The sequence below is a fragment of the Phasianus colchicus genome, chromosome 4, assembly GCF_987193195.1.
Source record: "Phasianus colchicus chromosome 4, bPhaCol1.hap1.1, whole genome shotgun sequence".
Taxonomy (NCBI): domain Eukaryota; kingdom Metazoa; phylum Chordata; class Aves; order Galliformes; family Phasianidae; genus Phasianus; species Phasianus colchicus.
This window is the reverse complement of record NC_143439.1, coordinates 1,616,168-1,639,621: the sequence shown is the minus strand read 5'-3', so window position 1 is coordinate 1,639,621 and position 23,454 is coordinate 1,616,168. Positions and strand designations below refer to the sequence as shown.

General features: G+C 37.9%; 1 protein-coding gene across 15 annotated transcripts in view; it reads right to left on the bottom strand.

Annotated features, from left to right (window-relative positions):
• Positions 1–23,454, bottom strand: part of TRIM2 (tripartite motif containing 2) — a 78,399-nt gene that overhangs the window by 4,577 nt on the left and 50,368 nt on the right. For all 15 annotated transcript variants that reach the window (XM_090138393.1, XM_090138402.1, XM_090138399.1 and 12 more), the window contains 6 exons: positions 20,234–20,385; positions 19,369–19,549; positions 15,656–16,379; positions 8,273–8,376; positions 6,797–6,964; positions 916–1,084 (listed from right to left, as the gene is read on the bottom strand). In XM_090138393.1, the coding sequence (XP_089994519.1) occupies positions 916–1,084; positions 6,797–6,964; positions 8,273–8,376; positions 15,656–16,379; positions 19,369–19,549; positions 20,234–20,385 (1,498 nt within the window). The remainder of the gene's footprint in view (positions 1–915; positions 1,085–6,796; positions 6,965–8,272; positions 8,377–15,655; positions 16,380–19,368; positions 19,550–20,233; positions 20,386–23,454) is intronic.

Below are 23,454 nucleotides of genomic sequence, written 5' to 3'. Positions count from 1 at the left end.
TGATTAACAAGAGAAAATGTGTAGTGCTTTGGAATAAAGTATAAAATATAATGAAAATAGTCCTCAAAAAGTAAAGCCTAAATGAAATCTTCTATACTTTATTTGATCACTTCTTACAAGCATTCAAGCAAACAAGCTTAGGATAAATGCAAAAGTTACTTAGAAAATACTGTCAGGGAAAAAAAGTGCATTTTTCTTCTGTGTGTTTAATTGTATACAAAAACATTAATAAGAAACAAACCTGAAAACAGGAAAGCACCTGAATAAAAATATTTTGTGCCATTTTGAGTTATTAAGCAAATGAAAACTCAATTTCAGTTTTCTAAATTCATCAGTACAGATATAAACAGGCCTTTACACTGAAAACATTCAAGTAATGACAATTCATCTGTTCTATGTAGCCTACACACAGTTGAATATATAAATGGCAGCTTCCCCAGACTGGCATTTTCCATTTGCATATGTGAGTCTTTTTGATCTCAGTATTAACATTGTCCCATTATGCCCATTTTATAATGGGAAGATACTATTTGGGGCATGAGTTAATATATATCTGATCACAGGAGACACAAAACACAATGTATGAGTTGATTATAATTAAGCTTAGCGTGGGCATTATAGAGCATTTATAAAATGCTTGTTAAGGTCTGTCTTCCTTGTATCACTGATCTGAAATGCTGCCAGGCAGAGAAAGGTAGATAAAACAAGATAGTTACACCTATATTTGCAGAACATAGGTTGTGAACTTCCTGGCCAATTAAACAAATGGTGAAGCAAAGACAAGCTTTATGTTTAGTAGAACTTTCCCCTCTCAGAAAAAAAAAAGAGTATAGCATCTTCAACATGCTCAGACATCATGCAAATGTGAGCAGAAGAGGCAAGAAGAGGGGATTTACATATTACCATGAAGTGTACCTGCAAACTGCTTGTCGCCGTTCCCTCGGCTACCAAACCTTGTGACTATTTTCCCATTTGGCTGAAAGATGAACACACAGCAAGCTTTATTGTCCACTACAATGATGTGTCCATTACGATCCACAGAAATGCCTTTTGGGCCCATGAGTTTTCCAGATCCAATTTTGGCCTAAAACAGAAGACATAGAACAGAAAAACGCATTCATGTGATAGAAATAAGTACAGTTCAGAGTTGCCCTGGATTAGAGGCATGAAGAGAAATTTTTGCCATCAAAAGATTGCCAGGGTGAAGTGATTGATTTATCACCTTGTATTGTGTACTTTTTCATTTCATCTTCAGCTGAAAGCTGTTTTCTGTATGTCCTTTCTAGGTGGAAAACTTGCTACTTCATCAACTGAATTCAACCATATGACAATATGAATCCAAACAAATGGCTATGTCGTCAATGCTAGCATACTGAAAGGGTAGGCTGACACACAAAGAAGACCTCTTGTCCCCTTTCACTCACTATTCAGGGAAAATGGGCTTGTAACAGACATGATTCACAGAAATCAATACATTACAAGAAGTCTCGCAGAGATTGCCATGCTGGGTGTGATATAAATGTGCAGGATGGAGACGGTAGATGGCTGATTTTCCTCAATCTGCAGATGGCAATCTGACCGAAAAGCTGTAGCTACAGCAGAACTGGTGAACATTAGGTGCCTCTTCTGAGCACAAGAAAAGCCAAAAGAAGCCACAGTCAGCACCTCTCCTCCCAGAGAAACACACAATGGGGGCAGATTAAATGATAGACAAATTTAGAAACAGTTACCCAGTTGGCTCCAAAAGTCAGGTCTCCTGCAAGCTTTTTTATGGTTCTGCACAGGCAGTCCACTGAACACACTGTATTGAAACTATGGATCCCAGACCTTCCAGATCCTGCAGTAATTTTTCAGAGACATACTACAAACTTGCATCTATCTCTTTGGTGCATGACATAATTTTCTGTTTCCAACTGAATTTTAATTAAACAGACACTAAAGTACTCATCTTCATTATGAAAACACCATTTTTCACTGCACTGCCTTTACAGGGTGAGACACATTGATGCCATTTCTGCCTCCCTCCCTCCCTTACCTGATGCAAGTGGTGAGGAATTTTCCCCTCTATTCAGCACTGGTGAGGTCACACTTGCTGTATTCTGCTTCGAAGAGGAGAGAGCCAGGCTCTTTTCAGTAGTCCCCAGTGTCAGAGCAAGAAGCACCAACTGGAACATGAGGTTCCCTCTGAATGTCTGGCTGCACTTCTGTGCTGTGTAGATGCTGGAGCCCTGGCACAGACTGCCCAGAGAGGCCATGGGCTGTGGAGTCTCCTCCTTGGAGATCTCCAAAAACTGCCCAGACATAGGCCTGGTGGCCCTGCTGGAGCTGGGGCTGGTCCTGATGGACCCAGTGGGCCTTCCCTCCTTAAGTAGTGTATGTGAGTAGCTAAAGCCGTGTTAGTCCCTGATTATCAAGGCACGACAGATTACGCAGCATGGTGAAAATCTATTACCTAACTCATTTTGTTCAGTTTCCAAATGTTTTTAAAGCAAACAACCACATGAGAATCTAAAGGAGCTCAACTATCCTTAGGAAACCCCATGCTCCTATTCCACAGTACATTCTCATGGGTGGGGTTGATAAAAGCAGGAGCCATCTCAAAATAAAGAAAAGGAGATAACCTGAGGCTGTCTAGCATGAAGTCAACAGCATTATTACACAGTCTTTCAGTCTCAAAGAAAACACCAGGGAGCAAATCTTGCAACTTCAAGACTATGCATAGCCGAAGTGCAACAGTCATATGTCTGTTTTATGTGCAGATACATATGCTCTCTTAAATTGCTCAATATTTTGACAATGAACACCTAATTAAATCACACTAAAATAACCCCAGGAAAAAAAAACTTTAAAAAATGACTTGGTGATCACCAAGGGAAAGATATGACAAATCTACAAAATGCATTCAGGTTTGCATAACAACAAAGCAGCAACAACATAAATCAAATGCAAAGCAGCAGATTTATTTCCTTTGGAGTGATTAAATAAAATATTCCCTTCTTTCCTCGGGGATGCCTGAGTTTCTGTGCACTGCACCATCTCCTCACCAGGATTATCAGGAATCCTTCCAGGATTCCTAGGGAAAAATGACTCAGACTTATGAGTACTGTGTCCTTCTGATCATATATACATATATGAGGGAAAAAAAAAGTGAATAAATCACATACTGCATTAATGGACACTCAGCACTGAGAAGAGTAGTAAAAATTACTATTCTTGGGACAGGATTCACAATATAATTTGCAGTAAGCAATAAATTATGCCCAGCTAGAGTCTGAAGGTCTTCTTTTTACTGAGTCTCTGTTTTCAGGTTAGATGAAAATATGCTGGCACATCACTGGGTCTGGCTGAACATATGCTTCATAAAATTGTAGGTCTGATTATTTAAAACAGAGCTTTATGAAACTCAGTCACTGCTGTTAAGTATGTGAATGAAAGTATTTTCAGACTTTTCTGCCATTAGAAATGAATATAGTAGAATGAACCATCTGAATCTTTAACACAAATAATTGAATTCAGTCAAGGACATTTTGTTCCCTGTTTTATAGACTTTTATGAATTCAGATTGACTTTCAAATAAAAAGCCACACTACTAGAATGGAAAATATTCTCTTGTGAGATATTCCTAGACTTTAAAAAAAAAGCCAAATTGTACAAACTTCTTCCTCTGTAATAGCAGGTGTGTCAGGGTTTTAGCTTCAACTCCACCAATCTTGTTGCTGTCAGAAAGGTTCACAATTGTCACAAACTAATTTACAGACTTGAAATATGCCTTCTTTTCCCATTTTGGAACTTCCCTAACATGGAGATAGAACCATCATCATGCATTGTGATGTCACACAATAAATGGATTTATCATTTGCATGATTGTCTTAATGGAATTGTGACCATTTATCACACTCCACACAGAACTATTTCTATCTAAACATGCAGCCAGCTTCAAGCAGCTCTCTTCTTAACCCCTTTAATAAGACAAGAAAATAAAACTGATAGATAAAATATTTCCTTCCATCTTTTCCCAGCCATCATCATTTGATGTCTTAGCTCAACTTACAACTCTGTTTGGCTAACAACAGGCAATCCTAGGTGTTGTCTAAGAAAGTCCAAAGACGTGAAAGAAAATAATCCTCTCCTCAGTGGACCACAATTTGTTCCTGTGTCCCTTGTCTCCACTTCCTTCATTAGATTTGAACATCACTGGCACAGAAGCTGATACTGCTGCTTCAGTTCTCTTTAAACCTAGCAATTAATGTCTATAACAGTTTCTTAGGTGGTTTGAAAGTAATTTACAGAGGAAGCCAGCACTGTTATCCAACTTTTACAGATGAGGAAAATAAAGCACTGGGAAATTAAATGAAATATCAGTAGTCCCATGGCATAAACCAGAAACAGAACCTCCAGTTCTAAAACTCTGTATGATGCTTCATTGTGCAGACAATACTGCAGCCTTTCATTTTAAGAGACTCATGTTTTGGTGCAATCTTAAGCTTAGGTTTGCAAAGCTCTGCATTATGCCAGCTTCATAGCCTTGAGAAAACAGAGCTCTGCCTCTGTTGCTACCAGCAACTGAGGAAGGTGACACTTTTCTGCCTGGCAGAGGCAGCTCGTATGAGTCAGCCCAGTTCTGTTATTTGGGAGATGCCTGGGCTTGGATCCAGGAGAAATTTCTGAGCTTTCTGGCTCACGTGAATATTAAAAAGCTGTGAAGCTAAAGGAGAGTAAATAAAGAAAGAAGGAGACAACAACTAAATAGAATAAGTTCAAAAAAGACCCCTGATAATGCTTAGTTAACAACTAGCAGGCCATCAATATCTCAAATGATACACAGTGTCTTGTGGGCTCTACCCTTTGAAGTGAAGCACTGTTATCCCTGTGTATCTGTGCATTCTAGCAAGCCTTGCCTAGTTTAATCAGACAGAGACCTTGTATGCTGTTTTTCCCAGATTTCCACAGGCTAGACTTGTTATATATGTCCTGTGCTTCAACATTCCCTCCATGTAAAAGATGCATCTACAAATAGTCTCATATTTTTTTCAGATAAATGTTATCTGTTGCATTAAATCTAAAAGTAGTATTTTCTATCATCAGAGTTTCATCTCTTATTTAATCAGACTAGTCTCAAGAAATATTAAGTCCAATGCACTACCTGCACAAACATTGCTGACTAGTGCAGTCCAACAAAAAAATATATATATATTAACTAAAACCAAAGCTAGGCTCAAAGTCAGAGGAACTACCATAATTCTTTTTTTCTTTTCCCAGTACTTTGACTCCCAGTTGAAAAAAGAGAGGTGGCTCCTCCAGAGCCGTGGCTGTTTCCTCCAGAGCTGACATCATTCACAATGTAGGATTTACAGCCTAGCTGGAGAAGGAAGGAAAACGAGCCCTCCATCCTTCATCTGCAGATCAAGACAGTCCACGTTACATATGTTAATAATTATTTATATCACACTTGGACTACTCAGAGAGTTTGGATTCTTAAATAACTACATCTTTGTTTAGTTTTGTTTTGGTGTCTTCAGCCAAAGCACAGATGTTCCTGAGTAGCTGTACACTTTTAAAACTACTCTACAAGGAAGATCATGTCATCCCTGCAAATGCAAATCATTTTTTTTTAACAATTGCATTACATACTAGTATTGTTTTATTTTAGCTTTGAGTCTATGTAGCATCTGGATACTTCTAAAAGCGTACAAGTGTCTTTCTCAAATGGGGGACTCTGCAAGCAAAACCTTCGATACAGCACTTCTCACTTTGTGAAAACTAACAAAGGAAGGGCATCTGTTCACAGCCACATGAGTAGGTCAGGATCCAAACCCTTTGTCATTAGGCTGCCAGAAAATGCTAAACGAGTGGTTTCTCTCCAAAACAGGTCTCTAGAACTATGTAACTATGGTAGAAATATCTCTGGAGGTTTTTTATCTTGCCAGAGTGATGCTAATCTCTGCTAGAGAGAGCTATGTCCACCATGCATCATGGAACTTGGTAATATGCATTCAGACAACAGTACCAAATGGAGGTAACCTTTAATTCTGGAACTGTACCCAACTCCCAGACATAAATACTGCAGGTTTACAATCATTATCATAGAACAGTAGCTGTTGTTTTATTTTATTGCCATAAAAAGCATCCAGGCTCATATGAAAATAAGCACACACTATTCAGAACTTGTTTTTTGAAAATAAGTCATTCTTTTCCTGCCCTTCAGCTTTTCTACTGCACATCACCCTACAAAAAATACTCCTGACCATGCTATAGGACTGGATTGACCTCTTGGATTGCCCTTCCTTGCATTCACCAGGACCATACATAAATTATGCACTCGATTTGTTGATATGCATGGAGAAAATAGAGGACACATCAACAATCTGCTCAGCCTTACATTTCCCTTCCATATGTCACTGAAGTTTTTGTGTTTGTCTTGTGTGTACCTACACATACACACAGCTTTATATATAATCAAACAACTAATGATGAGTTTGTCTAGTCCACCTACACTTGATTACACTAGCTATTCTCAACTGCAAGCTGCAGAAAGGCAGACAAATACCTAGTGCTCAGGACTGCAGAATGGAACATATACTCTCTACTTGATATTACATTGGCAGTACATTTGAGGTCTCTTCCTAATTATTATACAACATGCATGTGTCATGCATTTACACATCACAACAATGGAGTTTGTACTAAGTAACAAACAGTGCCATTTCTTGACACACACAAAAAATCCCTACAACGGTACTTTGAATTCCTTTGCAAGACAGAGAAATCTCAGGGGAATTCACATGGTAACTCATACCTTAAATTTCCCATCCGATGAGAATATGCTAACCCATTTGTTGTCATAATCTGCAATAATGATGTCACCACCGGGATGCACAGCCACTCCTGTTGGCCGCTGCAACTGGCCAGGAGACCTTCCTCTTATGCCAAAGCGACTTTTGAAGTGGCCATCATTGGAAAATATCTGTAACAGAAAACATTAGTTTTAAAACTAGGTCTGCATCATCTGTGTTTTGGAGCTTACAGTTTAGAATTCACTAATGAGCACTGTAATCAGGAAGGTAGTCAGTCAAGATGTTCAGTACTTTTACACAGTCCATATTTCAAAGCAATATGCCCAACTTAAGAAGAGGCCTCCAGCTGGGCCCTGATTTTATAAAAAAGAAGATCTCAGCACTTACACTGCACTGTTTCTTGAATGATCTCAAAGTAACTTACAAGCATTAGTGAATTATGCTTCATGATATCCCTCTAAGATAGCTGAAAGGAACTGCTATTATTCCTGTGTTAGAAATGAGAAGATTGAAGCACTGTCTTGACCATAGTCAGAAATGAAGTTTTTTGAAGATAAAAGATAAGAAGCTAAAAGAGTATTTTAAAATGTAATCATTTGACTTAGGAATAAGTACCAGGCCACTTCCTGACAGATGCCTCAGCTACTCAAAAATTAGTCCACTACTTGCATTCCTGAGACAGTTAATTAGACACTGAATTTCTTCTGAAGGGGCCACAAATTACAAACTTTGAGGGTACTGATAAATATTCAATTCTCTTTCTTTGAAAATGCTTGGTAATGAGTTCTTACTGCATATGGCTTTCTGGTTCTGACATACTCAAGAACAAGTCACGCATCACTGCCTTGTTCATTGCTACCACATGGCAGCCTAAAAAGTGACAACAAATTGTTAATTGTAAAAAAAAAAAAAAAAGACAAAAAACAATCAACATGAATAAATGTAAGACGAGCAGGAGAAAACACAGCTAGATTTTTGCACAGGTTAAAGAAGCCAAGAAATCATGGGTCTTTGAGATCCTAACACAGAAATGATTTTATCATGCTATTACACAGAAAAATCCATTATGTAGACTAAAAGTCATTTGAAGATAGTATCTATGTATCTATGTGTGTATTTTTTTTTACTTGTATTCACTTAAGAAATTATATTTGTGGCATCTTGTCCTATATTTATTTTGAAACACTAACTGATGAATTTACAATGTGAAGCAATATTTACAAAAAGACATTTTTACAGGTTATTGCACTGTTTACTTTCTTCATTTACTGCCAAGCATAATAAGGAAGGAAAATAAACTCTGACATATGTGTTTGATACAGCATAGATCTGAAGAAGATAGCTACAAGTCAAAAGGATGGAATGATAATAGACGATAAGCAGGTTGGGCATTCTGGAGTTGTGTTGTACAAAATCTGAATACAAATAAAGCAAGGGTATGGGAAAAAAAAACAGACAAATACTTTACAGTGGCATACCTGTACACACTGGTTGTTGCTGTCTGCTATTAATATTTTTCCATTTGTAGATGCAGCTACACCTTGAAGATTTGTAAATTCTCCTTTGTTTCTTCCTTTGGTGCCTAAAATTGAACAAAGCACATAAATCAGACTAGGTAATATATAAATAAGTTAGGAACTAAAAGCCAGTACAGGTATTTATTACATCCTTGATCTGTGGATGCCTATTTTCAAGAGTTCTTATCACCGATACAGAACCATCACAGTAACAGATCCCAATTCTAAGTACAAGAGATTGTTCTTACTCTTTAGCACGTATGCCATTTAACCTCCAACAGAGGAACTACCTTGGCCTTCACAAAACAAGCTGCCTCCACAATTTGCTTCTTGCTAGAGAAGTAAAATGTTTTATTCACAAGCTCTGAACTTTTTTAAAAACGTGGATTTTTGTTCAGGTGAGAAGGCGATGAAAGGGGCAGTACAGTACAGTACAGGGAGCACACAGACAGAGACAAAGCCAAGAACCTGGTTGGTTGACAAGCGTTTACTACAATTTCTAAATCTCGTCTGTGAAGTCAAGAAATTGAGAAAAAAAAAAAATGTATTAGTGATTGCTTTGGATGAGGCCTTTTCAAGACAGGAAAGTTTGCCATTCAATTTTGATTCAGTCTGCAAAAGTTCTCTTAGAAAACTATGATGAAAAACCAGTTTTGAATGAGTAGGACTTGATGCCAATGAAGACCAAAATCTGGTGACTGAATCTTTCCACAGAGACTTTTGATGGTTCTTACAAAGCAATACATAACACAGGTCTCATTTTTATCTAGGACAAATGAAATAGAGATTTATGTAGAATCAAGGGGACTAATGGGATAAAGACCTACGAAAAGACAAGTGTTTACAAAAGTTCATTAAGTTTAAGTGCCTTATTACTTAGATGTTTGTTCTGGGACAGTCTGAGGAGAGTCATAAATCAAACTGATTTGTTTAAAAGGTCAGCACTGAAGTTCAGGTCTAAACTGCACATAGAGCACAGTAACAGAATTCAAATTCCTGCTGTGTTCCTGCTGCATAAAGAAGGCTCAGGGGTCTTTAAACAAGCTTGCAATTACAATCTTCAACCACAAAATTACTCATAATGAATGATTTTTTTTAAAAAAAAGACTCTATAAGCAGTTCATTCTGAGGCTTGCACACAGAACTATTTTACCCTGGTTAAGTGTTTTTACAATAATTCACCATCTGTGTATCAGGCATTAATTGGTTTCAATATATGGTTTCAACTGAAAAGCTTGTACTTTATTTTAGTCAGTCTAAATATCCTGGAGTCCAATTATTAAAACTGCTCTGACTGTGTTTCCCAATATACAACATTCATTAGTTCTAATTTGCACTTAACTTTCATTAAGGATGCACACGCTCTGAAAAATCCTTCTGAGTGTGGGGTGCATATTTTCTGTCACTGTCTAGAAACAACATTTAACTCCTTGGCACTTGGTGCTTTGTTTCAAGACTTATTTTCCTGAACTCGGCACGCTTCCCTCTTTCTCAGCAAAGCAAAAACTTCTCAGTTTTGTAGCACAAGGAGAAACTACATGTTAAGTAGTGAGTTACACACCAACTATGTTGCCCACACTTGAGCCATTTCTGTGTATTCTTTTATTGAGCAGTGCCTGAAAGATGCATGCAGTTATTTTTCTTTCCACCATATGCTAACGGTGAGTTTCCTTTTTGCCTTTTAGCCAAAGAGAAGGGATGAAAAGTGAGAAGCATTCCTTATACTACTGAGAGAAAAGGAAAAACATTTGTTAGAAAAGAGGAAGCATACGCTAGAGCATCTGCAACCAACTAGCACAGCCATTTTGGAATGTATGCTCCTTCTCCTCAGAAAAATATTCATTTTTAATGATAAGAGAGATCTATGCAAATTGTTGCCCAGAGTTTTCTTCACTGGGACTTCACAAATAAACATCAAAGGAAAAAAAAAAAAAAGAAAAAAAGAAGAAGAAATCACCCAAGAATGCCATAGTCACATTTCATAGTAAGTTTTGGAACAGTACTTCATTAAGTGTGCAGATGAAAATCAGCTCCATACACAGTATTCTTGTAAACAGCATTCAACAGTTATTAAACCCATGAGCATGACAGGTCCTAATCTGCACACCTCTATACAGTCCCTTCCACAGGGAGACAAATTGCTCTGAAGAAAGCTGAGGTCACACCTGATGTCCTAAGTTAAGTTCAGGAAGAGAACAGGTAACTCCGAACTTTCTAATTTGAATAACTCACTTCACCTGTATCTCATGTGAGAGGAAATCTTATGGTATGTAAGCACTCTGGAAAAGCAGGATCCTGCAACCATGTCTGTAATAACTAAGGATGACAGCTCCTCCCTGGTAAGCCAAGATTCCCTCGTTATAAACACACCTGCCTGAGAGAGACATCGGCATCTTTTTCTGCAAGATACCTCCCTTCTCTATCAAGGCAACCAATGCTTTGTCCTCTATTCTTTGGACAGTCACCCATCCCTCCTTAGTCTGGTGAGACATTTCATGTGCACAGGGCTGGGGGGAGAGGATGATTTGGGAACCTAATCGGGGTCTGGGGTGTTGCAGGGCTCCCCAGGCAGCCTAACATGGGGATGAAAGACTGAATCTTTTGTATCTGTCTTCACCCAGACCCGTCTCTCTCTTGTTCTGAGCTACTGTTTGGACACAACAGAAGAACAAAAGAAATTTGCAGAACTTCTGCAGCAAGTTGTATGGGACTGGGAGAGGAGGATTTTCAAAAGGTCAGGCCAAGCAGAGCAGTTAGGAAGCTGTGGAATAGTTCCTTTTATACTGTTTTTGTAAATAGCTCTCTAAATAAACGATCAGATTAGATTTATCCCTATCTAATTCCTTTGGGTATTATTCAGCTTACCCTGCACAAACCAATTAATTTAGCTTTGAAGATATGATTTCAACAAAAGAGCAGCCATTTTCAGCTCAAGACTATGTAGCACAACCAGAACACTTCACAATTTCAGTCTTCTTGCACAGTACAGGCAAGGTTGACTCTCATCAAGAAGAAAAAAAAAAATATCAAAAGACCTATTAAAATCACAGAAAGCTTTTAAAATTATATAATGCAACTAAGTTTTGCTTTGTAAGTGCTGGCCATCTGGATGAACCTGTTGAACAACGTACATTTCTTATATTCATAGTAATAGAAGTGGTTTTGCTTTCTAAATTTTGCTGATATGGTTAATAATCTCCCTGCTTGCTAAACTAGACTTACCAGCTTCCTAAAACAGAAGCAGCATACCATCCCTCTCAGCAGAAAGGGATTGTTTTCAAAGACACAAAAATCCTGCAGAAAGATTAGAGATTAATGGGAGAGTTGAGAGGATGCAGTACCCATAGCATATTGTATAGCTAACATTTCTTTCCTACCTACATCATCAAATAATTCTTCTGGGTCTGTTCTCTGCGCTATATTGAAGAAAAAAAGATAGAAGTGAACAGTATGGAAAGACCAACATATAAGCTGCACAGACAGGTACGACTGAGTTGTTTTCTTGTTTCCTGGCTTCGCTTTTTCTCAGAATGCCAACCAGCTACACTTATGCGTCCATTCTTTCTGCAATGCCTTTAAGCCAGGCTGTAAGCTGGTTTGGGTAGGACCTTGCTGGGAAAGTAAGGAAGGAGTTAAGGGGATGGAAAGAGAATATGCTGTTTCCTACTGAGTAGCTAGAATTCATCTGGACTGTGCATACAGGGAGCTAACTGCAGTTAGAAAAATTCACTCTTTTTTCAAGATGGTTACACACAGAGCCTATTTATGTTTTTGTAGTTCCTTAAAAAGTACATATCCACAGACAGCCCCATCCCTTTCGGAAAGGAAAAATCACTACAGAGTGTCAGCAAGAGGTCTTTCCCTAAAACCTATACACAGCTCACCATTTATTATTTGTCAAATTTAAATCCAGCACCTCTGCTCCCCCTAACTGCTTTGAATCTGCAGACTTTATCAGGCATAAATACATGACAGCTATTATAACACAGGCCTTGTTCATGAGTTCTCGCACAGAGTAAATTCACAGTCAGCCTCCTCTTCACTTTCAGCACTGATAACAGCCCACATGACGACATTCAGATCTAGTAAGGAAGCTGACAGAAGGTACTGCTAAAGGTGCTTTTTTTTCCCCTTAAAATTAGAGTGAGTTACTCATTAAATTTACCAGCTAAATTTAGATGCTCAGCTACATGGCTGAACAGACAACTAAACACACTCTGAGGAAAAGAAAAATTGAACTTTCCAGCAGAGCGCCAATTCTCCATCTGGCTGAGCCTGATGCCAATTCCAGGCATAAATAAAGATAGAGAAAATGCAGCTGAAGCGGGAAACAGTACCACTACTGCTAAGTACTGTCAAAGAACCCAGTCATGAAAAGTGCCAGAAAAACAGTACCAAGACGTGGCAGAGCTAGAGCACCAGATGGGGCCCTGGACAGAGGAGTAACCACCCATGGCTCTTAACTCTCCTTTGGAGAGCATGGCCGAGTTTTACCAGAGAGGGTGGAAGTGCTAATACCAAACATCCCTCACTTCTACTCAGCATAGGTCTAAGGCACAAAAGCAGAGGAATAAAAGAGCCTTTCCTCTCACTTCAATGCTTTCTACCCCTTGCAGTAGAAGCAAACACCATATGCAACAACTATTTTCTAGAAATCACAAACACGTTTTGTTTTCATTTCAAACTTACTACATGCCACAAAGATAGATTCTTTAGCTTGTCAGTTAGATCTAGATGATCTTGAAAGTCCCTTCCAATTTAAGCCATTCTACAATTCCATGCTTTAATTATTGTACTAAGTTCAGCAGGCTGAAACATTTAGAACATGAGAACTACATGGACACACTCTTAAAGATCATGCCTGATTTTTGTTGAGGATGTAAATAATTGAGAGAAGAGGAAGCAAGAAATGCTCTGTTCTTTTAATTAATGTATTACATGACTGTATGAATGTGCAGTCAATACCCTGAGCTTAAAAATGTCTGAACAGAACCACATGCCATTTTAAAAGCAATGAGTATTATGGAACTGGCAAATGATACAATGTCCAGTTCCCCACGAATGAAAACATTTATCTGCACTAATGCTGTGTTAAAGTTATTTCTTGATATTCACTCAAGAATGATCTTCTGCTAGGAGCTGATTGATTTACGTCTGCATAAAAGCCCATATTTCAACATACATACAATAGCACGCTCCATATACTCGGATGCCATAGGAATGTTACAGTATGATTCTCCAGCAAAGCCATATGTACCTCTGGAACCCAAGTGCAAGTTTTATCTTCCGTAGTTTTAAACAAAAATCCACATTTGGCCAGGGCTATCAGAGGAATTCAACAATGGGATCCAAACAGGTACATAGCTGTGCTGGAAAAGAGCAATAAACTTCATTTCGCACAACTTCAACAAATGAACCAAACCTCAAGTGTCCTGAGTAATTAGAAACTGGAGCTAAACAAAATCTTAAATTCCTGAAGACAAGCCCGGCAAAAATGTCAGAAGTTTTAATTTGTTAATTACATAGATTTTGGAAGAGTGTGAAAAAGCTAGAGCATTACAGCTACAACTGCTTAGATATTTCTCAGATGATGCATACATAATCCCACAGGGACATCTCTACACAGGATCATTCTGTGAAATGAGCAGCTGAGAACAAAATGTGGAATGAGGTTAAGCATTATTCTCAGTTCAGTTTTTCAATAACATCTTAAATGTGGAAAATCCTGAGGGTTTTCCTCAAGCAAAAGCTGTGACAGGCGCAGCTCTAGCTCTTTTTTTCTTTGGAGAATGAGAGGACACAGTGAGAAAGACAGGGAAAGGGAAGGAGAAAAAGCTCCAAAATAAAGCACACAGTCATGATTGCATCACAATGAAAAGGCACCACGCTTTTCAGAAAATAGTCAAGACTGTATTAGAGTTCATGGCGTAGTAGAGAGAATCACTAAAACAATAGCAACCAACTAGAGCTATTTGGCAGTCAGGTTAGAAGCTGTTCACTAGAAACAAGGGATACGGAAGTACAAGTTATAACCTGAAATCATGTTAGGCCATATTGAAAGCTTTATAATAAGAATGCTGACAGTTTTTAAATTATTTCAGGACTTATCTGCTCATCCAACCTAACATATGCTCTGCCTACTGTATGATGTGGCACAACCACTTCCAGAAGAGATCAAAGAAACGTTTTCTTTCAGGCAGGGTTCAGGCATCATCCTAAACTCTTGTTTAATCTTGTCTCAAAACAAGGTGCCCAGAAAATCTAAGAAACTTCTACACGTATCTCTGTTGCTCTTAACCATCTTTAGCAGTGAAATCCTATTTGGGAAAAGCCACAGGTCCCTTTCCATTCCTGCAGGAGTCCAGAACTGATTACTCTGCCTCTGTGCAAGGTTTTTTTCTTTAGCAACTCAGCAATAGTTTTTGCAATCATAACACCCTCCCGCTAAAGGCAAAGCAACGTTTGGGTATTAATTTAACAAAAGGCACCTACCAGCTTTGGACAACCAAGTGTCAGTATTGTTGAGGAGGCTCAGCTCAAGCTGAAGCTACTTTTCTGATAACTGCTGAAATGTGATATACAGACTTGTATATATTGGAAGTCAACTTCGTTTTCTTCTTTAGTTGTACAAAGTGAAATGTTGTTGCTGTTTTTAACTATATAAGTTAACTATTTATATAACATATAAATTATGAATTCTTAGATAGCTTAAAAACAGATTACCCCAAAAGAGCTAAAAGAAAATCAGAATAAATAGCATCTATATTTCACAAACCATTAGAAACCCACAAACTTTGAGATACTATGACATTATACGAAAGAGGAAACACATTTAGATGGTGGGAAAAAATACAAAACACTTTTAAAGAAACAAACAACAAATAAAGGAAATCATAATTTTGTCCTATGCTGACATCAAGAAATAACTATGTTTTATCATAGGTTTTAACATGTGTAGATCGTGGTTAATTAATTAGATGAACATGCAGGCCAGTCATTTTAGAGAGGGAATCCTCCTACTTTGTCTCTAGCCATACAATTTTTAAAAGAAATAGTTCAATATAAATCTGCAGCATCAATCTTATTGTACAGCCATGTAAAATATTTTATGATAATCAGATGCATGCATTTCTCAACCCAAATTCTAACTAACTATTTGCCAGTAGAATTTCTGAAACATGTGCTTTTAAAATGCATATGTGAAACAACTAAGAGGTCTAAAAGTATTATCAGGTTGCTCCACTTAGAGCTTTAATCTTAAAATAATTTTACGTTGGGAAATTTTCATTCAGTTTCCCTGAATTGCTTTTGCTTATGGCAGTAGTTAGCAGAGAAGTCACCTACCTACTCTGAAGATCAAATCATCTTCAATGGGATTCTCTTTTCTTTTTCCAGTGCTGTACATGCTTGCAGGTCTTTTCACAGCTTTCTGCTTCACATGACCACTACCAGGAGATTTAACACGTCTCTTAACCCCCTCAGTGGTAGGGGATACGTCTGCTGATCTGACCACTTTCAGTTTAAATGGGCTGCCCTTGATGTGTTGATCATAAAGTCTCAGCGACAATGTGAAATCCCCTTCTTTCTGAACAGTATACAAAAATTCGTAAGTGCCATTTTTATTGTCAAGTATTTCTCCATCTGCTACACTTCCATCAGGCGTGCTCAGCTCAGCAGTCAGGTAAGCGTTCCCGGATTTACAGAGCTCCCCATCTTTGTCCTTGGTGGTGATGGTAACAGACATGGGCTGTCCGATCACAGTCTGCCGCAGTCCCTCACCTGTGGCAACTGTTTCAGAGGCAACAGCATTGGTGGTTAAAATAGTGCCCAAATTGTGAATGGACTTTTTCAGGCCTTCTGTTTCCACTATGAAGTCCAACTGATCATTTTCACGGGGCTGCAAGGGGAAATCCCGCTCAGCCAGTTCATTCAGCTTGTCGCTCATCTGCTTCTTCACCAACAGCACTTCAGTTTCAGTGCCATGGTTGAGGGCTTGGGCTGTAAAGTTGCTGCAACTTTTAATGCTCTCTTGTCCTTCAAGCAAGGTATCCAGCTGGGTTTGGAGAACCTGCATGCATTGCCAAACACCACATCAGCATCATATGGCAGGATTTATGCTAGCAACACTTAGCATGCTTCACACCTGAAGGCCTTTATAGAAATACTATTTATAGTACTTCACTTTAAAGTTTTGTGGTTTTTTTTTTTTTTTTTTTTTTTTAAGTTTCATTGTAGAAAACACACCATATTGACTGTCTACAAATTCTTGGAATATCACACTGCAACACAAAAAAATGTACCCCATTTGGATCACCATGGCTTTACACATCCACTACCTCATTAGGTTGAATTATTTCCACGCTTTCTTTTCTTCTTTTTCTTTTTTTAATTTGTAAATAAACATAGAATTTTAAGCATCCTACCATCTAGCCCTCAGTCACGAGGGTTAATAAGTTAATGAGATAGTTATTGAAAAGCAAGCTGTGCTGTGTGTACCTGCAGAGAGATTTTGAGTCATCAGGCCCATCAATAAGGGAGGCTGTAAGAAGGATTTCATAAAACTATCTCTTCAGGACCAGGGGAAACTTTGAGTTACTCTTCTTTGGGGAAGAATATGAAGGTATTGTGTTGGGGATACTGGAAAGAGCTGGATTGAGTATTCTGAAATTTTGATGGGCAGCAAGTAGCTACTTTATATTTAAGACTGAAAAGGAGCTTCCACTGTAGGCTCAGTTCTGGCCCTCAGTCTGAAATCCTTAGAGCAGTACTGACATCAAAACTGTGAGGCATGGGCTGGGAACAAGATTAAAATTTTTTAAAACTAGTTTCGCAATTAATTGGAAAAATGATCCTTGAATTATAACAGCCTAACAGAAAAGTTCATGGGAGTTCGGAAAGCTCAAACATTCCATTTGCTCCCACATCTTTAAAGACAATGTCCCCAAAAAGTAATCAGTCACACATATGTTATATTTTTCTGACTGAGAAGAACTAGGGCACAAACATTACTGCTAATCACAGAAGTTATTTTGTTGACTGTTACAGTAAAGTAGGCATTTTTGAAACAATTCAATTGTTTTAATTAAACTTGGAAACTTTTGGCTGTATTACTGTGAGATACTCTTCCCTTGCTGACGAACACTGTGCTATGATACTGTGTTCTAAAGGGCATTTTATTTCTGATTTGCATAAAACTATCTGCTTTTCTCTACTCACTGCAGAAAAAAGTCTGATGAATTATTCATATGGAAAAGTGATAACAATGTGAAATCTACTGCAAGCAAAAAAAAGTAGGCTGATTTAAATACTTTACTAAGTTTCAAGTTAACTTCAGGTTAACTTCAGGTGTTTTTCTAGACACCTGAAAACATCTCAGGACTCAATTCAAGGCATTTCCAGTCAGCCTTGTCTTTATTCCAGAACATAAATAACAAGTTGGAACAGATAGCATGACTACTAAAGTCCCAGGATGATAAAAGTCCATACACTTGGGGTAAACCACAGAGCACAAAGGAAGATGATTTGCAGCTGTATTTTACAACAACTATACTCTTAGTATTGTTTTCTTTCATTGCAGACACAGAAAAATTCAGTCCTACCATAATTAATATTTAAGAGGTCTTTACTGCATTTTACATGAGGCCTCTCTCAGTTCATTTGAAACCAAAACTGAGTGGGAAATATTTGGGTTTGTATCATTTTGCAGGCTCTCTACTCACTCAAAAACAGAATTTTATTTTAATCACTCTTTCTGTATTAACAGGAAATACCTCTTTCACTGCTTATATACAACTTCATAAACTTTGGTTCTCTGAATTAAAAAGTCATATGCACCTTTAAAAAAACGTATGATCATTTAACATCGTATACCATTTAGCGTAAATTTTGTACACACAATGACTGTATTTTCTTGCTGAGAAAATAAGGTTTTGGGACATCTTAGATTTGTTTGGATGAACTTAAAATATAAGTATCTTAAGTATTAAGAGATATAAGTATTAAGATATAAAACCTCCTCAGCAGCTCCTCAGTTCTAATGATGACTAAATTCTGTGCCCCAAGGATTCTGGACTCCCTGCATACCCGAAAGCACACCTCTTGTTTATGTATTAGAATTCCGCAATTTTCACCAGCCCAGCCCATCCTAACAACCTAGCTTGTTCCAGATCCAAACATCTGGAGATGTTCAAGCTGCTAGTAATCACAGAGAACGTTCAAAGCTGTCATTACTGTCAGGCACTCTTCAAACTCCAGTTGCTCATGCTACTTCCTTACAAAGGATATTCTGAGGAGAGATAGCTTCCTTTTATATAAAACAGCCAACTGATGCCCAGGAAGACAAAGTCTTCAATTTGAGTATTTCAGACTTATTCCTCAGTAAAAGCTCTTTCCATCACAGCACAGGCTTCTCTCTGAAAACGGGGCAAATTCCTGTTTTCTTCCACTGAAGCTTAGTCCACAATACAGGGGGAAAAATGCAAGATTCAGTCATCCAGATAGGAAGTTAAAGAACACAACTCTGAAATCTGTTGCTCTCTGCATTCCACTTAGAAAATTAGATGCCTCTGCACTCTATGCATTTCAATCCCTGAATTCTAGGGTGAAATACCTTATCAAGCATTTGAAAGGAAAGCAAAGCTTTAAAGCAAATAGTAAGCCTTGCTTGATTCTTTCTGGGAAAAATTACTTAGCCTGTACACTCATGGGAGAAGATACACAGGACTTCACGGGGCTGTAACCCAAGGATTCAGACTTGACTTTGGTGTTCCCTTATTGGCATCTGCACATTAAACATGTGGGCTTTAAGCAGACTCCAGCTTAGTGTGCTGGCTATTTTAGATCCTCACATATCACATACACAGGGTTAGCTGCCTATAAAGTCTAGATTCCATTTTGGAGGCCGGGCACCTGTAAGCAAGGTTGTGCAGCACTTGATTTCAGAAAGACAAAAGTCTCAAGATCCCAGACACAACTTGTCAAACTGCCATCCTGAATCATTTGTAAAAACTGGCTGATTAAATTAATAGTTTTTCATTAAAACAAAACATGCATCTTACTTTGTGTTTAAGGCCATAATTCACTTCCAGTTCCATAAGCAGCACACTCTTTCGCACATTTAAAGTCTTCTGGAGTTCATCAAAAGTGGAATGAATGTCATCTACAATGCTAGCTTTTTGGTTGGTTAACTGGTGTATGATTTCAGATATAAAATGAAGTGCTGAGTCGATCTCTGGAAGCCTGAGGGAGGGATTAAATTACAAAGACTGCTGTTTGAAAAGTCATCAAACATTGGCCCTTGTCCTGAACTCTTTGATGAAACGAACTTATCACCAGTCTGTCTTTAAACCCTGCCACTTCCCAGAAGCAGGTTCATTCCTTTTATAACCACACAGTTATAATTGTAGTCTGATAAAACAAGGCTAAGCTAGGGCCCTCACATGTGGAAATCCATTAGACTTCAGGAAGTTTCAGTAGGGAGGCCTTGGATTTTCTCTTCTTTATGCAGATGTATTTATTAATAATGAGGAATCAGACCTACAAATTTTTTTTTAAATATCTTCTTTCAGAGTAAAGTTTGTGCTGTATTCTAAGCATACAGTATGACTTATTTATTATGAAATTAATGATGGGCTAGTTCTTTCCTCCACAACATTTTATTCTCTCTCTTTGGAAAACACTTGAATTTCTAATGGCTTCTGTTTTGCAAAAGACTGATAGGAATCTAGATCTTTCCTCCAATCCTTCAGTGTATCATACTCAATGGATATACACATTTTTTCTTTCTTTGCACAATCCTCACTACCTCTATTCTTTAAGAAAAGGTCCATGGCACATTAAGCACATTAAAACATCTACCCAGAGTAAGAGAGGAAGCTAGTAGCAAAAATGAAAACAGAAAAACAGTCATGGGAGACTCCATACCGTTTGTTGACAGAATCCAACTGAACTTGAAGAGAAGCCTTGTGCTGCTCTACCACATCCTTGAGTGGTACTGTGGGATGCTCTGCATGTTCTCCCTCTGTACACTCCCTGCACATGGCTGTCTCACAAGACCGGCAGTAAAACTCCATCACCTGAAAAAGTGCACAATTCTAGCAGCAGTAGTAACGTCAGTTCAAAGCACATCTTTCTGGGTCTTAAACTCATGTTATTATCTAAGCTCTTAGATTACAGTTCAAAAAGAAAGAAAGTTTCTGCTCTATTAGATGTCAATAATCTACGACCTAAAAGCTATCTATTATTCACATGTATTTCCTACCAAAACACTCTTTAAAATGCATTTTATTCTGTTGGGAAACATCAGAACAGTAACACAGGAAACAGAACACCAGACCTCAAAGACATCGTCTTTATACAATACTAAGCTTTGTTCTCTTTATTTCTCCATGAAATATCAGGGAACTCAGGTCCCCTCATTAATTCAATCCTCAGTCTACATTAAGGTGCTACCAAAGAAAGTGTAAGCTTCAGCTGTTTTTTCCTAACAGGGTCACATGTGCAACACGAACACAACTGAGATCACCAAACACCATGTTTATTTGCTACAGAAAAGCATCCTCAATAAACCAATGTGCAGTAGGAGAAAAGATCCATATTGTTTACTAATCCCTTAAAACCATCAAAACCCTATCTAAGATTGCAATAAGAGTGCTGATCTACAATTGAAATAGAAGATTGTGACAGAAAAGGTCTGTGCCCAAAATCATATGCTAGTCCAAATAACGCACAAATATGCAATTTCAGCATGAGAATTCTTTTACAACTAGAAACTTCTTGAACACAAAGTATTTTAGGCTTATTTCAGAATGTATAAGGAATCTCACAATATTTGCTTCAAAGAAAGCAATTTGTATTCAGAACATAGCATCAGAATCTCATATAATTTGGCTGATGCTTTTGGCACTCAGACCTCACACTGTATGAGGTGTGCTGGACATGGTGGTTGACATTAGGTGGTTGCACAGGTAGAGTAAAACCAGTTGTTTTCAGGTGAGCAGAGGGACCTGTGACAGGTCTGTGCAATGTACTGGTTCTTCCTAGTCTTGAGAATTAGGAGAGTGAAGTAAGAACTACAATTTGCATATGGCTTATTAGTATTAATAGGATTTTTTCTTATCAAAGCTCCTTTCCCTCATATTCCCATTCTTCTGTCTTATCACAGTTCACAAGATACGAAATGCACATGCAGTGAGGGGTTAGTTATTTGATGGCCACTTGTGTAAGCCATTTTAGAGACAAAGTAAAAAGTGTCCCAAATAAACTGGGTAAGATAGAATGCATCGGCAAGAAAAGAACATGTAGATCTAAGCAATGGCAACTCCTATCAACACACTCCACTAACTCTGAACTTAGGAGTCTTACAGTACCACAACTTCCAAGGCCTGGCAGTTACTTTGGTAGGCTTTAAGATGTGGTACTGTCTCACAGTGCATACAGGAAGTCAGTTAAACAGAATTTTTTATTTAAATTCTTTACAAAGGCTTGAAAAATTTGCAAAATAAAACGTTTTTCACTAGAAAGCTAAGTATTTTTATAAGGCCATAAATGTTCATTTATTTTGAATCTGTGCCATAAGTTCATCTTTCTGCCTCTTCATAGTTTAATGCTCATGTACAGGCCACTTTAACAAGCTCCCTACTTGTTCAGTATTTGTTATTTTTGGACACAATGAAAGAATAATGCAGTATTTCTGTTTCCTATTAAATATTTCATAACAAGCATCGTTACATTTACAGCAACATATGTTCAAGTGCCAGAGAAACAGAAGACAAAATGGATTAGCAAGCAGACCTTAAAGAGTTAAAATATGTCCACACAAAAATTGTAGTCTTTGCCTCAGTCACATTCAAAATGGTGTGAGTGAAATAGTTCTCATTGCCCATGAAAGTTTTTGGATTGTGCCATAGTTGAAGGAGAAAGAAAAGCTATTATTAATATGATTCAGGCTTGCAGTTTTTTGATAAGTTGATTCCCTATGATTTTTTCAAGCATTTCTTAATCAACTAAGATTCTTTTTTCATAATTTCTACATAGAGGCAGACACGAACTACTAGCTTTTCTTCTCTCCCCTCCATTCCCAACATGAGCCTCATATTTTGTGACATTCCCCGCAAGCTGCTCATGTTAACAAGTTTGTTGTCAGAAAAAAAATCTTTGCCTGAACTCTCTTTCCTAAGTGGATGGGAGCTCTAGGGTAGGCATGGTGTCCAACACTGGTTTCCACGGAAGTTACACAACGAATCAATGAAAACATCCTCACTAGCTGTAATGAAACATAGGTTAATACCCACTGTGTTCTGAAATCCCATTTACTGACTACATGTTAAACCAGAACAGGATTTTTCAGAACAAAGTTCTAATTAGAGACCCATGCATGTCTTCTCCACTGTAATTTAACTGCATTTACAGGTGTTTGTTTTTTTTTTCATTTGCATAATCAGTCTTGCACATACTTCTGAAATGGATTTCACAAATCCAAAGCACATTAATTCCAGCCCTTCAAAGCACAGGTCTCAAGAAAAGACTCTCAGCAATCGTAAGCTTCATTTATCCAAAATCACATTTGAATAATCATGTTGTTTGCTTAGGATTTGTTTGAATTAAAATAGTAGACCAGAGAAAAAGGAGCGATTTGCTCTTTGCCAGCCCTCTTTCTGATCTCTCACACACTTGGTTCCTATCTCATAGTGCCAGTGTGTGTTAGATTTGCATGTTTTGGCTCTTAGAAGAGTACAAGTCTGGATTACTCATGGACTCCTCACTGACTATTTGGTGAAATTTAGGGGAGCCCAGCTTCTAGGTCTTTGCTTTTGCCTACCCATGCAGTAAGCCTGAAAGCTTTAAGCAGATTTAAAAGAAAAGTTCTGTAAAACTGTCATGACTTAATTAATATGCTTACTTACAAGCAAACCACCCCAAATCCCTTGTAAAACTTTCCAATTTAATTAACCGTGATTATATCAAAGTCACAGTATTGCTTTCTAACTGTATTATCTGTTTCTAGTCAGGGAGAACAACATTTTGCCAGCATTTAGCTCAGTTCATCAGTTCTAACGCTCACTGAAGGTAAACTGACAGTCTGACTATTCATTAAACCTCAAAGTCACACTGAATATTGTTTACAGAGTACAAAAAAAAACCCA